The sequence below is a fragment of the Gopherus flavomarginatus genome, chromosome 12 (assembly GCF_025201925.1).
Source record: "Gopherus flavomarginatus isolate rGopFla2 chromosome 12, rGopFla2.mat.asm, whole genome shotgun sequence".
In the NCBI taxonomy this organism is placed as follows: domain Eukaryota; kingdom Metazoa; phylum Chordata; order Testudines; family Testudinidae; genus Gopherus; species Gopherus flavomarginatus.
In genome coordinates this window covers 6,581,347-6,597,008 of record NC_066628.1, presented here as the reverse complement: position 1 = coordinate 6,597,008, position 15,662 = coordinate 6,581,347, and the positions used below count along the sequence as shown (strand labels likewise).

Sequence of the window (15,662 nt, the reverse complement as noted above, 5' to 3'; positions counted from 1 at the left end):
CAAGGCTGGGCTCAGGGCTTCTGAGATGCTCAACCCCCAATCTTCTTGTGATCACCCACTACAGATATCCCCATTGTGGGTGTTCCCTTCACTCTGGATGCTTCCCTGATCATTACACAGAGTTCAGAACAAATACAATTTATTAAACAAAAAGTAATACAAAAATAAGGAGAAAAGTGGGAAAGACTAAAGGAAAACACGTTACTCCATTCTGTGGGGGGGAGGGGAGGAAGAACCACAAACAGCATCTGTGGGATGCCAAGGCAGTTCACAGTCTGTTCCTCCCATGTCCCAGGCCTCCTGCCCAGGCTCTGGCTGTGCTGCAGGGATGCTGCAGATCAGACACTTACTCTGGTGGTGGCCACATGCCCTCAGGCTCTAGGGGGCAGGACCCTTCTTCCTAGATCAGTCTCTTCCTGTCAGGGTTATTTCTAAATAAATAAATAATGATATATCAATCTCCTAGAACTGGAAGGGACCTTGAAAGGTCATTGAGTCCAGCCCCCTGCCTTCACTAGCAGGACCAAGTACTGATTTTTCCCCAGATCCCCAACTGGCCCCCCTCAAGGACTGAATTCACAACCCTGGCTTTAGCAGACCAATGCTCAAACCACACCCAGTCTAGCCTGCAAGGCCTCTTGGCTGAGGGCATCTCCTTGCCCAGGGTCCCCTTGGGTCACTGCTCCCAGCTCCGCACTGCTCCAGTTTCCCTCTGCCACAGCACTGCTGCTGCTCTGCCTCCAGCCCAACTCTCCACTCTTCTTGGCACCTCCCGCTCTGCCCTGGCCCAGCCAGCTCCACTCACACAGAGGGGAGGATGCCTGGCTGCTGACTCCCTCATTGGTCTGCCTGCCCTGTCAATCAGGCTGACCTTGAGCATGGCCCCTTCCCATTGTCAGTCTCAGGATCTTGATTTCTCATTGGCCCTTCCCCTTTCTTTTGGTATTAGGAGACAGTCAACTAATGGCCAACTCATTAAGTTGCAGTAAGAGGCTGTTGGGTAAAAGACCACCACCTTATTAATATGATCAGATAGCCGGAGGCTCCTTTTATTGATATATCGTCAATACATGTGTGCACACACGGAGAGTCAGCGTATTCCCTAGCAAGGGTTAAGCTGCTCTCCAGTACTGATTTTTTGCCAGTCCTTATAAAGCTTAAAACCACAAAATCATCATATCTTGCTTACACATAAATCACAACCTTATTTGGCTATCACATGGCATACACTGCAAAAACACAATTAATATTGTCCTTATATGGCATAACATATGTAAAATTGCAAGCCTTATCTTTTCACTTCCTTATAGATGTTTACTTGATTGTCAGGAGACCCTGACAGTTCAGTTACCCCTACTTGCGGTCAGGCTGACAAGCTTCGCATGGCCCTCTGGGATTCAGTGTCTGGTGTCCAGTTCCCAATTCCGGCCAGATGTTTTTATGCTGATACCAAGTTATTTTGCTAACGCAAGCTTATTAATGAGTTATTCTAGGGCAGTGATGAGCTGGTTATTAGGGGACTTTGAATTTTCCCTTCCTTAGCAGCATGATCATGGTTTGTATATTACGAAACTGCCTCCTGGGAGTTCAGGTCCACAGTTGTTAATATAGAAGCTTATTTCTTATAAAGTTAGTAATTTTAAGGCCTATACTGATGGAGCATATATAGGCAGTATATCTTTTTGTTATTATACGGGGGTCGATTTTCCCTATCAAGGCCAACAATCCCCTTACACCTATAAACATCAAAATCATAATTTATTTATTGCTAGCTAGTAAGTCTGCAGCTGTGAAAAAATGTTATTTCTACTGACAGGGAAAAGTCGGCTCTCCTGTTACTCCTGTTGTTTTAGGCCTGAGGTTTTTCCTGTAGGCCTCAGGCCCTTAGGTAAGAGCAAAACTTTAGCTAAGAGCAAAACCTTTTGGCTAAAGAGCAAAACTTAGAACTTCTGCTTAATTTGTTTGTCTATACAAAGGGCATGAAGGGACTGAAAGATAAGGAAAGGGCCCAAAAAAGGGGAAATGAATATGGAAAAGGGAACTGCTGATAAGACAGAGGGTCCCCATTCATGCCAACTTGTAACAGCTGCTTTTGCATAACCTGACCACAAGGAAGGGGTTGTTAGAACAGTCAAAACACAGACTTGACTGACAAAGACAATAACAGAAAAAGCCATAGATGGAAAATTAATTGATCAGTTTGCTTATTATCAACATTATATTCCAAAGAAGGCCATTAACATGTGTAACCACCGTGCTACGTTTTGCAGTTTTAACCTTTATTATCATGGTAAAATTTGTAGTAAGCAGAGCAGCTTACCTCTTGCATGAGGTTATGCTGTCTCTCCCTGCATATATGCTTGTATCAAAATCAAGGAGCCTCGGGCTGTCTGATCCAAAATCAACGGTGTGGTCAATTTTCCACAACACTACGTTTGCTAAAATTTTTAACAACTTCTCAGCTAGCGACTCAATATTTAAAAATGGACACTCAAGCAAGAGTGCTGGAACCTTCCCTGCCCCGCCTCTGCCCCCCGAGGTCCCATCCCTGCCCCACCTCTTCCTTCCACGGCCCTGCCCCAACTCCGCCTCTTCTTCCAAGGCTCTGCCCGCCCTCCACTTCTCTTCCTCCCCTCCCTGGCTAGGTCAGGAGGGACTTGCCTCTGGAGCCAGGCCTAGGAGCTGCAGCTGTCCAGGGCAGCAAGGAGGAAGCCCCAGCTGAGTAGGGTCTGATGTGAGTGATGACCCAGTGCCTCCCCACCTGCAGTAACTCGACTTTGGGTGTCCGGTCAGTAGATCTGACCAGATATTGTCAGGTCCCTTTTTTGACTGGATTTCATGGTTGAAAACCAGGCACCTGCAATAGTGTGCAATAAGTGCTGGGAATGCGTCAGGAACAACTTCTGCTTTCTGATGGTGGAGGAAGTAACCGGGGGGCAGACGGGTTAGACTCAGTTCTGACCAGCAGGGAATGGGGCCTAGATGGGGGGCACTTCACACAGAGATTGTAGGGCAGCCACAGTCCTGGGAGAGAGCTGCTGCTGGATTGGAGAGACCAGGCTCTCAGCTCCCCCCACTGCTCCTCTTAGGTCAGTGGAAGGGCTCCTGGTGAGGACGCGCTGCACCGATCCAAGGATTGTGTGAACATCACCTACCACAGTCATTACTGGATTGGTTATAAGTCAACCTCATACAGGTCAACTTAGGTTTGGAGTGTTGCCGTACCCTTACAAGCAAAGGGATTTCTCTCACCCCAAAGCTTTCAGCAGTCCATGTTCACTGGGAAGCCTTCCAGCTAGGACCACTCCCCCAGCTCAGTGATGCTCCTATTGTCTGTCAAGTGATCTTGCTCCCATGAGTAGAGATGGAGCAGGGGAGTTGGCCAGAGCCCTTCTTCCCGCCCCTTCTTATACTCAGAACCTTTATACTGGAAAAGTCTTTAGTGAGTCATGGGGTCAAGGAACTCCATGGTACAGGTGCTACAGATGAATTGTAAGTTTCTTTGTTTACCCCTTTATTTCCATTGGTGGATGGCCAAATAAGAGTTTTCTAACAGGGACAGTCAGTCCTTTGTTATCTCTGAAGAGTTAGTCTGTGGGAGTTCTCTAGAACTATGGCATATTTCAGTAACAAACTGGGTTACCCTACAGCTGGGTTTTCCCAGAGAGAGCCTCTTTTTTGAGCCTGCTGAGAGGAGACGCTCTCTACACCAATATTCCACATGAGGATGGGCTAGAAGCTGTCAGGAACAGTATCCCTGATGAGGCCACAGCACACTTGGCAACTGAGCTTTGTCACTTTGTCCTCACCCACAACCATTTCAGATTTAGGGACAACTTATACCTTCAAGTCAGCGACACTGCTACGGGTATCCACATGGCCCCACAGGATGCCAACATCTTTATGGCTGACCTAGAACAACGGTTTTTCGGCTCTTTTCCCCTAGCGCCCCCTCCTCTACTTGTGCTACACTGATGACATCTTCATCATATGAACCCATGGGAAGGAGGCCCTTGAAGAATTCCACCAGGATTTCAACAATTTCCACCCCACCATCAGCCTCAGCCTGGACCAGTCTACATAAGAGATCCACTTCCTGGACACTACAGTGCAAATAAGTGATGATCACATAAATACCACCCTATACTGGAAACCTACTGACCTCTATATTTACCTACATGCCTCCAGCTTCCATCCAGGACACATCACACGATCCATTGTCTACAGCCATGCCTCAAGACACAACCGCATTTGCTTCAATCCCTCAGAAAGAGACAAACACCTACAAGAACTTTATCAAGCATTCTTAAAACTACAATACCCACCTGGGGAAGTGAGGAAACAGATTGACAGAGCAAGATGGATACCCAGAAGTCACCTACTACAGGACAGGCCCAACAAGGTGTCACGGAGTCACCGGGCGATGCTCTGGAATTGCTCCCCACCAAGCCAGTCAGGACTTTGGGGAGCCTCCTCTCCCTTGGAGCAGACTTGTTCAGGGCAAGAAGCTCACACGTCTTCACCTCGGGGGTCTCTCCTTGGAGCATTCAGCATCCTCTGCCCCTCTGTACACTTCCCACAGCGAGCCCGCCTCAGTGGGGTACTGGGGAAGCCACAGGGTCCTGCACCTCCACTTCACAGTCAGACGTGACTCTCAGCCATCCAGTAAAACAGAGGTTTATTCGATGACAGGTACAGGGTCTAAAACAGAGCTTGTAGATACAGCGAACCGGACCCCTCGGCTGGGTCCATTCTGGGGGGGCAGTGAACCAGACCCCCACGTCTGCACTTCACTCCTCGACCCCAGCCAGCTCCAGATTAACAACCCCCCCACAGCCCCTCCTCTCTGCTCAGCTCCTTTCCCTGGACACGAGCTCACCTGATCTCTTTGTCTCCAACACCTTCAGTTGGCAACTTTGCAGGGGAGGGGCCCAGGCCATCAGTTGCTAAGAGACAGAGTGTCAGGCATTTACGTGCACTGGCCCTTTGCTCTGCCAGATACTTAAGAACTGCCATGGGGACACTGAGGCACCAACACAATATTCAGAGAAAACATTAAGAACATTCCTAGTTCATCACACAAGGAAAATAACAGAACACCACTGGCCATCATCTACAGTCCCCAGCCAAAACCTCTCCACCGCATCATCAACCATCTACAACCTATCCTGGAGACAGTTTATTCTTAAGCAATTGCAAGAGGCGAACTACACACCTGGGCAGGGAATTTCCCCTACTTTAGGTAGGGCTCCAAATATAAACAATTGGGGCAAGCCTTTATACCGTTTTTTTTTAAATAGACAATAAATAGATTATAGCTGTAGTTTGTTTATACGTTTTTGCCTGATTTTTTTAAATAAGCTTTGCTACAGTTTACATTTTATTATTATTAAATCAAGGTAAAAAAACAGCATTTCTGACCATTTCCCCAGCCACCTAGCACAAACCCTGCTTCCACAAATCTTGCGCTATTAGCAAGAAAGTTAGCCTGTCTTTTACTTTGTTACTTGACAACACAAAATGGCTACTACACTTCCACGCACACCCCTTTTGTGCTAATCAATTTTAAACTTTTATTTTTATTAAACCTTGCATTTTTGATTTTAGATTAAATGGTTTAGCCTCATGGGCTTTGGTTGGCTGCAACAACAATGCATGGTTAGTACAGGAGCGGCGCCAGGGTTTCTGATGCCCTAGGCAGAATTCGGGGGGCGGCATTTTATGCGCTCCCCAGAGGGCACACGGGAGCTTCCGGTTCCACTCCCATCGTGCTGCCGAAGAAGGACCCTCTGCTGAAATGCCGTGGGCGACAGCGGCAGTCATTGAGCGGCTCAATTGCCTGCTGCTGTTTTCCGCGGCACGTCGGCAGAAGGTCCTTCTTTGGCGGCGCGACGGGAGTGGCACCGGAAGCTCCCGTGTGCCCCGTGGGGAGCACACAAAATGCCACTCCCCGAATCCTGGTGCCCTAGGCGACCCCTAGGGTCGCCTAATGGAAGCTCTGGCCCTGGATGAGTATGAACATGTATTATTACTATTACGTCTTTACGACAACATAATTTTAAGCTAAACAAAAGCAATAAAAGCATTAACATTCTCATTGTAATAATATGATGGGGCTGTTGTACAGCCTTAGTTACATAGCACAACAAGATAATTAGTACATAAAGTAGATACCCTATAGGCTGTATGGAAGGCACACTTTTCAATTTGATATATATATATTGGAGTTTATGAATTTGACCTTGTAATTCAGAGATTTTCTGGACGTTTGGTAGCAGTGAAAGCAAATTTTGGAATCGGTCAGGTAGTAAGGCAGTTCAATTAAAGGGTTATTTGGAATCTCAGGGCTGATTGTAGAACTCTATTGCCTGCAGCAGTGGTGAGATTAAAATGTACGTCTTGCAAAGTGGTGGCTTTGACATTGTGGTGGAAAATTAACCACACGTTGTGTTTGAATCAGATCAGCCTGAGGCTTCTTTTTTTCAGGCATATGCTGGTAGCTCTCCCGATAACAAGGAACCTTAAAACTTAAAACCACAAACAGTTACACACCCACTTTTCTAAACCTTATTAGTAACTTAGAAGTTTATCAAAAACAAGCCTTATTAAGAATATAGCAAAAGAAGCTTTTCCTCTTATTCCCAGGTTGTACCCACATCCCTCCAATTGGTCTGTATGCTTGGAAGGAGCACTGCGAATGCCTGCACTTCCACCCAGAAAGTCTTTACGGCCACAGATCAGATGATACTCCTGAAGTGTCTGTAAGGGCCGTAGGCAAAGCCTGATGCTTCAAATCACTCTGAATGGCCATGAGCTGGTCATTCAGGAAATCCTGAATTTCTGAACAAGCCAGATCTCATCGCAATGCCTTCCCAGCCTGAGTGATATTTAGCACCGTCGTCATCAGAAGTTTCTGGGTCATTGAACGAATGGCAGAGATAACACGTAATTCACCAACTCCAGCCTGTACCTGGGTTAGCTGTGCTCCAGTAAGAAGACCTGTGGCCTTTTCCAATTGTCCTAATTTAATTATGTTGTTGGCCTTTGTAGATATTCCAAATTGCAGCTGTGCTATTGGCACCATTTTATAGGTGATTAATGAAGTTCTCCCACTTCTTTTATTTATTTATTTTTCTTAAAGAGGAAACCCAGGCCCTTTGCTGTGCTAACCTAATGGCAGCTCCTTTTGAGCAATTAGAATATGTAGAGGTGACCTGAAAACTCGAGACGGGCAGTGTACATGTTATAGTCCCTAGCATAGCATTAATTAGTTTCTTGCTATTTTAGATTTTTTTTTTTTTTAGGTGAAGTATCATACCCCATTTCTTGGCTAAACACTTTTAGACACTTTGGGGAGGCATTAGCATTAATAGCAATGGAAGGGGTATATTGCAATATGGTGCAGGTTAAATTATTGGTTACTGGGATTATTTTAGTACAGGTAAAATTTCTGGTGGCAGAACAGACTTTTTGGGTATACATTTAATTATTTACTAATTGGATGACTAAGTAACAATAAGGGCCTTTTTCATTTAACATACTACACATTTTGGGAATGGCTATTATATTTACCAAGCTATAGAACCCATTCATTCTAATTTTAGATTTTGGGGGCTTATTTGTAGTGATAGTCTATATTTCTACTTTTACTGACCCATTTGTTTTTTACTTGTTTGCTTATATGACTTATGGTGAATTCTAAAGAATCAATTTTTTGAGCAGAATTTTAGTAAATCACTAAGACGTGTAGGCCACTGTATTTCATTAGACTATATTTGTATTTGGGTATATTACAGGAGTGCTAGTGGTGGGGCGTGGGAGATTTGTGGCAGAAAAGTGCCTTTGGTATTCATCATTTGAAAGCCAACTGGGGAGTGCTATACATGCTTAAGATATTTGTCCAAAAGCACAGCATGCATTACTTGGAATAAACCCCAAAATCCAACGAATACCACATTTCCAAGACTCGTCCCCATAATTTCCTTCTTGCTAGTATACAATACTTTGTTTTTTTTCCCACCACTGCCAGCTTTTAATGTTCTTTGTGGTCAGAAATCCCTGGGCGTTGGTGGTTTCAGTAGAGCGAGTGTTCCTACTTCTTTCTTGGAACAGTCGTGGTTTAGCATTTTGCAGGGCAGAGGTTACTAGCACATCACCCTGTATTACTAGCACATCACCCTGTAATGCTTTAGGTGTTTTCGCACAATCCAAATGCATGGTAGTTCTGTCAGTGGACAAGGGAGAGGTTACTAGCACGTTATCTTGTCCTTTTTTCTGCTATCCAAAAGAAACAGCAGCACCACAAGGAGAATCAGGCTGATCATCAGTTGTAAAGTCCTCTTGAGGTGGAGAGGCCTTTTTGCAGCGAGAAGCATGGGTCCAGGCAGTCAGTTCTTGGCACTTTACAGCAGCGTTGGTAGTCAGCAGGACTTGATAAGGGCCTTTCCAGGGCCAGGGCAGTCTTTCGCTGATGGATCTTTATGTAGACCCAGTTTTCTGGTTTCAGCGAGTGGCAAGGTTATTCAGCTATAATCATTATTGTCGATTAAAAAAAAAGGTAGAAAGGCTTGCCCCAACTGTTTATCGTTGGAGCCTTATCTGGAGTAAGGGAGATTCCCTGCCCGGGTGTGTAGTTCCCTTCTTGCAATTGCTTAAGAATAAACTGTCTCTGATTTGTTACAACCAACCTAAAAGTAAAAACTCTGTCTTCTTCCACATTTATCGGTGTCGTGACTCGGATGCTACTGCAGACCGTTCCCCTTCGAACCCCAAGTTGCCAATCAAGAGGTAAGAGACCTTTTGAAATCTCTAATGGGGTATCAAAGGAGGATTGCCCGTGGAACAGTCTGTCCCTCTTGGGCTCGTGCCATCCGAACTTATTGATTTTGTAACAAAATCAAATGCAGAGCGGTACTGAGGAACTGTTGCCGCCCTCAATAAGATTAGTTTGAAGTGATCAGAGCTGGCTCTAGCTTTTTTGCCACCCCAAGCATAAAGTGCTGCCCCAGGCACGTGCTTCCTTGTCTGGTGCCTGCAGCCGGCCCTGGAAGTGGTACTGAGGATTTAGTTTTCCCTGATGTGTAACAAGGCCTGATCTGAGTCAATTACATGGAAGCTGCTTAACCCTTTCTTGTCACGTGTTACAGAAGTTTAGATCCTGTGTGGATTCTGCCATGATGAACGAGGTCTGATCTACATGTGAAACTTCTTCCACAGTCCAAGCACTTACAGAGTCACTCTCCTGTGTGGATTTTCTGTTGTTTAACCAGGGCTGATCTCTGTCTGAACGTTAACCTACAGAGCAAACACCTGTGGGGGTCTCTCTCCTGTGTGGATTGCCTGATGTTGAACAAGGTGTGACCTTCTTATGAAACTTTTCCCACAGTCCAAGCACTTGTGGGGTCTCTCGCCTGTGTGGACTGCCTGATGATAAACAAATTCTGACCTTCGTATGAAACTTTTCCCACAGTCCAAGCACTTGTGGGGTCTCTCTCCTGTGTGGACTACTTTATGTCTAACAAGGGCTGACTGCCGTATGAAACTTTTCCCACAGTCTAAGCACTTATGGGGTCTCTCTCCTGTGTGGACTGCCTGATGATAAACAAATTCTGACCTTCGTATGAAACTTTTCCCACAGTCCAAGCACTTGTGGAGTCTCTCTCCTGTGTGGATTGCCTTATGTTGAACAAGGTGTGACCTTCTTATGAAACTTTTCTCACAGTCCAAGCACTTGTGGGGTCTCTCTCCTGTGTGGACAGACTGATGACAAACAAGGTCTAACCTTCGTATGAAACTTTTCCCACAGTCCAAGCACTTGTGGGGTCTCTCTCCTGTGTGGATTGCCTTATGTTGAACAAGGTGTGACCTTCTTATGAAACTTTTCCCACAGTCCAAGCACTTGTGGGGTCTCTCTCCTGTGTGTACTGATTGATGACAAACAAGGTCTAACCTTCCTATGAAACTTTTCCCACAGTCTAAGCACTTGTGGGGTCTCTCTCCTGTGTGGCTTTTCCTAAGTGACATTTGTGCTGACTTTGGACTGAAACATTTCCCTTCAGCTCCTCCCACAAAGATCCCCTGTGGTTGCACTTCTCCAGGAACTTCCTGATGATGATTCCCCTCCTCATTCTCACTCCCTCGCTCAGCACCTACTGGGAGAGACACAATCCAGACAGGAGTCATTGTGCTGGGGAGAAAGAGGAATAGCATCGAGAGAAAACCCAACAGAGAGACTGAGCAATTGGATTTTGCCTCCATATCCCACCCAAACACTCAAAGGGAAAAAGAAATGGGAATGAAACTCTTGCAGCTAAGAAGATGGGTGGAAAGTCATGAGCGATATTTGCTGACTACAGCCCTGTCCTGGCTGAAATGAAGAAGAACTGAGGGTGCTTATTCACACCATATTTTGGGATTCTCAACTTTTTCCTTCATTTCTCAAATGGTTTCTGTGTCAGTCCTCACCTGAATGCGGGCATCTCTGAAGCCTTCTTTCCTCGCAGGCCTGGAGATCAGGCACCCACGGCTCTTCCCCTCGTTCCAGCTGGACAATCAGCTCAGGTTTGGGAATGGGAAATCCTGTGCAGAGGGTGGAATCAGACCAGATCAGGGTGCATGGAGGACTGCTGGAGTATTTGTCACTAAGGACATTCTATGAGTGGAACCTGTCCCTGTGCTCTGCTGGAGGAACGTGGAATCCAAGAGGACGGGAACACGGTCACCGAGCCTCCTTGCGCAGACGAAGTTGTCTGGGTAGGTGAGTTAAATTATTACTGCACCTTCACTAGGCGTTCCCAGGATCTGTGCGCTCTGGGGGCCTTGCTGACTCACACACATCTCTGCACTTAAACCCCTGCCTCTTTCTAAACCTGCAGAACCCAGAGCCCTCCCCATGGCTGGAGCTAGTCCCAAGGAGGGAGGTGAACGGAGTTGTGTGTGCAGCCAAGAAAGAACACAGACACGACAATGCTGGATTTATGCCCTGTGGAAAGGTGAAGCAGGGGGATGGTTTGGTTGTCCATTGGGTTTTGACACCCATGTCCCACTGGAGGGGGCACGGAGATGCAAGTGTCTCTCCCATGGCAGCTGTGCATTATGGAACCCATTCGCCTCTAATATAACTGACCGAGGAAGAACCTGAACACATTCAGATACGTAGGTCCCTCGGCTTCTAATAAGAGAATGGACGGGAATCCCTTACCCAGTGAGGTCACAATCTCGTAGTTCTCCTGCATGACGTCCCTGTAGAGGGCTCTCTGAGCGGGGTCCAGCAGAGCCCCCTGCCCCTGGGTGAAATACACAGCCACCTCCACGAAGGTCACCGGCATCTGAAACAACAAGAGTCCCTCACTGAGCACCTGCTGCCCCAGATATAATCCCGCTAGTCACGGGAAAGGGAAAAAACTGTGAAGCTCTGGGAGGACCAAACTGGCAGAATCCCACCCTCACCCAACTCAGAGCAGACAGGAGGGTTCAGGGTGGGAGGAAGGTGAGAGCTCCCTGTCTCCCCCATCAGACGGAGGAGGGCCGGGATTTCTTATTTCCCACACACCTGCCAGCCACAGGCTGATACATGAAGCAGATCTCTGAGCCGGGGACAGGGACAGGAATCCCAACAGCTTCCCTTCGTATTTCATAGCAGCCTCAGGCCAGTGGGTTCAGGCTCCATTACTGGGAATCTGGAAAATGTTCCCAGGCCTGCCTACGGGGTTGTATCCTGTTTGAGAAATGGGGGAATGTCCCCTCTCGCCTCCCCAGCCACAAATGGCCTACTCAGAAAATCAGAAGGTTTCTCACACTCCGTCTCCTCCCTGCCTCTCCCTCACCCCGCCCAGTAGCTCCCTGAAAATCCCCTACCTGAGCTGGCTCCATCACAGCCATTTCCCTTCCCTGTCTCCTGGAAGACGGGACCATCTGGAGTGAAACAGGGATGTGATTCCTCAACCTGTCGGGGCGAGAGGAGCAATGGCGGAGGTTACAGAAGGGGCTTCAGTCTATGTTACCCATAGATTCCCATGGAAGAAACAGAGTCTTCACTCTTGTGTTTGTTAGCAGCAAGTCAGAGGCAGTTTATTTCAAGCAATTGCAGGGGGAGCCTACGGGAGGGGCGGGGGTTCCTTTCTTATGCAGGTCTCCAAAGTACAATAGTTTAAAGCACGTATTTATAGGCTCCCCTCACATATATCGACGGATACAGCTGATTCTTGTTTATACATTTTCCTTCCCATCCTTATCTGAAAGCAAGGTTAGAAAACAGCTTCCCGTGTCATTTTCCCATCTGCCTCGCACAATCCCCGCTTCTACAAATCTCGTGATGTTAGGGTTAGGAAACCCATGCATTGTGTTTTGATCAGAACAGCCTGAGGCCCTTGATTGATTACCAGCACACAGGGGCGGACCGCTCCTGGAAACGACCTCCCCGAAGCTGGTTACAGACAGGCTTATAAAGCTTAAAAGCACAAACTCATTACAGAAAGCTGCATACATTTCCTTGTTATTTCCTTACTAGAAATGTTGCAAAATCAATATAAATTAGAGCAAACCTAAATTCTTTCAATGTTAGGCCTCTCCTGGTATTTACTGTCTGTCCTTTTGCAGTTAAACGGCGACTGTAAAGGATATGGCACAATTGTTTTTGGCTAGGGGATTGTTGGCTACGTTCCACTGCCTCCTCTGTGCCCCCATTTCAGCGAGCTGACCGTGGCAGCTCGACATGAGGCTTGGGCCTATACGGTTTGGATGTCCCCGTTTTTTCCCTTACAAGGGGTTTGGGGTGTGGACTGCGGTGGGGAGAGGACACCTTGCAGCCCTCTCTCACCGCAGCAGCTCGGGGCCAGCTGAGAGGCACCTCTTCCCAGCCTCAGGAGCTCCTGTGGTCCTGGGCCAGGCTGAGGGAGGGGTTCCTCTCGCCAGCAGCTCTGGTGGACCTAAGTCGAGCCTTCTGTCCCTTTTACACGGAAACAAGCAGGATCTTAATTCAAGGCCTGTAAGCAAGGTTGACCAAACTCAGGACCTTGACTGAAACTTAAGGCCTGCTAAATTTTCTCTCACAGCCTGTCTTCTGCTCTGTTTCTGAAAAATACCAAGATGGCTGCTGCAAATCCCCTTTTCACACTTCCATGTTCCCCCAGGCTCTTCAAACCCTTCCAGTAACAGCAACTCTGAGCCAAATGCTAGAAAAAGAGAAGAAATAAAGGGGCTCCTTTGGGGGATTGCTCCCCATTGCAGTGTAAACCCCTCTCCCTTAGCAACAGCAGGAGCCTTCTAGTGGCATCACCTGAAGAATGAGCTGCCCTGGACTCCTGCAGCAGCCCCCAGGGACAGGCAGGCAGAGGCTGAGCCCATTGGCACATCCACACTACCTGCCCGCCAGCAGTGACTCCGGTCTGACTCTGGTGTGGCTGAGATCTGAATCCTGCAGGAAAATCAGACCAGAGCCCCGGGCAGACCCCAGCAGCACGGGTGTGTCTAACACCACCACACTGGGAGCAGGGTGGGTGTGTGCGGGGAAGGGGGGGGGTTTGCCTTGAAGCCTCTGCGCCGAGGGGTTAGTCCCTGATCACTCCCAAAGCTGGTCTGACCAGTTCCGGGAGAAAAGCTTCTCTTTGCCCGTCCCCCCTCCTGTCCCATGGGGCGGAGACGCTGCCCGGGCATCTCCCGCCTCCCCACATCCCCCCTTCCCTCGCAGTGCCCCCCACTCACATCTTCCCCCATCCCAGCCTCGCTCCCATCAGCCCCACAATCCCCCCGCATCGCCCCATCTTCCCTTCAGTGCGCCCCGCCCCCATCCCAGCCTGCCCCCCGCAGCCCCAGCACCCGCCTCCTGCCCCCACCCCGCTCCCCCCGCCTGCCCTCACCCCCTGCACCTCTTTAGCCTCCGCTCCCTGCAGCCTGGGGGCGCCGGGTCTCTCTCACCTTCCCTCCGAGCGGGGCCCCCCGGGGCAGGGGCCGGGCCGGGCTGGGGGCTCTGCCCTGGGAGAGGCTCCTGGGGAGCAGCGGGAAGGGCCCTGCTGGAGATTCCCCTCTCCCGGCTGCAGCCAGGGCTCCGGGCTCCCAGCACCAGCCGCCGGGGCTCGGGGATCTCGCCAGGAGCCTGGGAGCCAGAGTCACCGCAGCGCCTGCGAGTCACTTCCTGCTGCCGGGCCGGAGCCCAGCGCTCGCTGCCCCACCGCCGCCTCCCGGCTGCTCCTGGGTCCTAGCGCTGCAGGGGTCGCGCTGCAGCATCTCCGGGTCCGGCTCCTGTTCCACTCCCAGGCTCTAAGGTCAGAAGGGCCCATCAGGAGCATCTAGCCCAGGGATTCTCATGACCAAATTTGGTGGCCTCAGAGTTTGTCCAGCAACTCTCACTGGTGGCTGCTCTGACACTTTCCCCTAGAATCCTAACTACCTTTAGGAGAAACCAATAAATATGCACAGAGGTAAGAGGGGGGAACGTTCCTGCCTCCCTCTTTGCGGGGAAGAGGGACTGGAATGTGGCAGTCCAGCAGGGAATAGGGCCTAGATAGGGGGCTCTTTACCCAGAGCTTGTAGGGTAGCCACAGTCCTAGGAGACAGCTGCTGCTGGAGTGGAGAGACCGGGCTCTCAGCTCCTCACACTGCCCCTCTTGGGTCGGTGGAAGAGCTCCTGGTGAGGACGTGCCTCACTGACCCAAGAAGGATTGTGTGGACATCATCTGCCGCAGTCATTACTGGAGTGGTTATACGTTAACCTCATACAGGTCAGGTTAGGTTTGGAGTGTTGCCTACCCTTACAAGCAAAAGGATTTCTCTCACCCAAGAGCTTTCAGCAGTCCCTGCTCACTGGGAAGCCTTTCAGCTAGGACCACTCCCCCAGCTCAATGATGCACCTATTGTCTTTCAAGTCATCTTGCTGCCCTGAGTAGAGATGGGGGAGGGGAGGTGGCCAGAACTTTCTCCCCCTCCTTCTTATACTCAGAACCTTTACACTGGAAAAGTCTTTAGTGGGTCATGGGGTCAAGGAACTCCATGGCACAGGTGAGCTCCACATTATGCTACAGATGAATTGAAAGTTTCTTTTTTTCTTCCTATTGGTGTAGGGCAACTGGGGGTGGGGGCAAGTGGGGCAATTTGCCCCAGGCCCCACAGGGGCCCCCACAAGAATATAGTATTCTATAGTATTGCAACTCTTTTTTATGGAAGGTGCCCCCGAAATTGCTTTGCCCCAGGCCTCCTGAATCCTCTGGGCAGCCCTGTATTGGTGGACAGCCAAATAAAGACAGTTTTTTAACAGGGACAGTCAGTCCTTTGTTGTCTCTGAGGAGTTACTCTGTGGGCGTTCCCCAGAACTATGGCACATTTCAGTAACAAACTGGGTTACCCTGTGGCCGGTTTTCCCAGAGAGAGCCTCTTTTTTGAGCCTGCTGAGTGGAGATTTTCGGTAACAGCAAATGTTCCCTTACTTTGCAGAGCACATACGCTGCAATTCAAAAAGAAGCCCTGATTGGTCCACTTCCCGATTGGTCCATTCCTCTGCCTCCACAGCCAATGGGTGCATTCCCCTGCATCTGATTGATTGCTGCCAGATCTTGCACAGCCAGGCCCCAGCTTCCAGTCCTGGGGAGGGGTCCCGCAGGCAGGTGCTGATTGACAGCTGTCACTGCGTTCTGGGTTTGTGCCAGCACCATGCAGCTGTGACAGGGACT

At 49.0% G+C, this 15,662-nt stretch overlaps 1 protein-coding gene across 1 annotated transcript in view; it reads right to left on the bottom strand.

Annotated features, from left to right (window-relative positions):
- Positions 1–15,662, bottom strand: part of LOC127033267 (zinc finger protein 850-like) — a 165,220-nt gene that overhangs the window by 131,266 nt on the left and 18,292 nt on the right. The window contains exons 6-7 of the mRNA XM_050921115.1: positions 9,698–9,843; positions 9,446–9,613 (exon numbers count right to left, since the gene is read on the bottom strand). Of these exons, the coding sequence (XP_050777072.1) occupies positions 9,446–9,613; positions 9,698–9,843 (314 nt within the window). The remainder of the gene's footprint in view (positions 1–9,445; positions 9,614–9,697; positions 9,844–15,662) is intronic.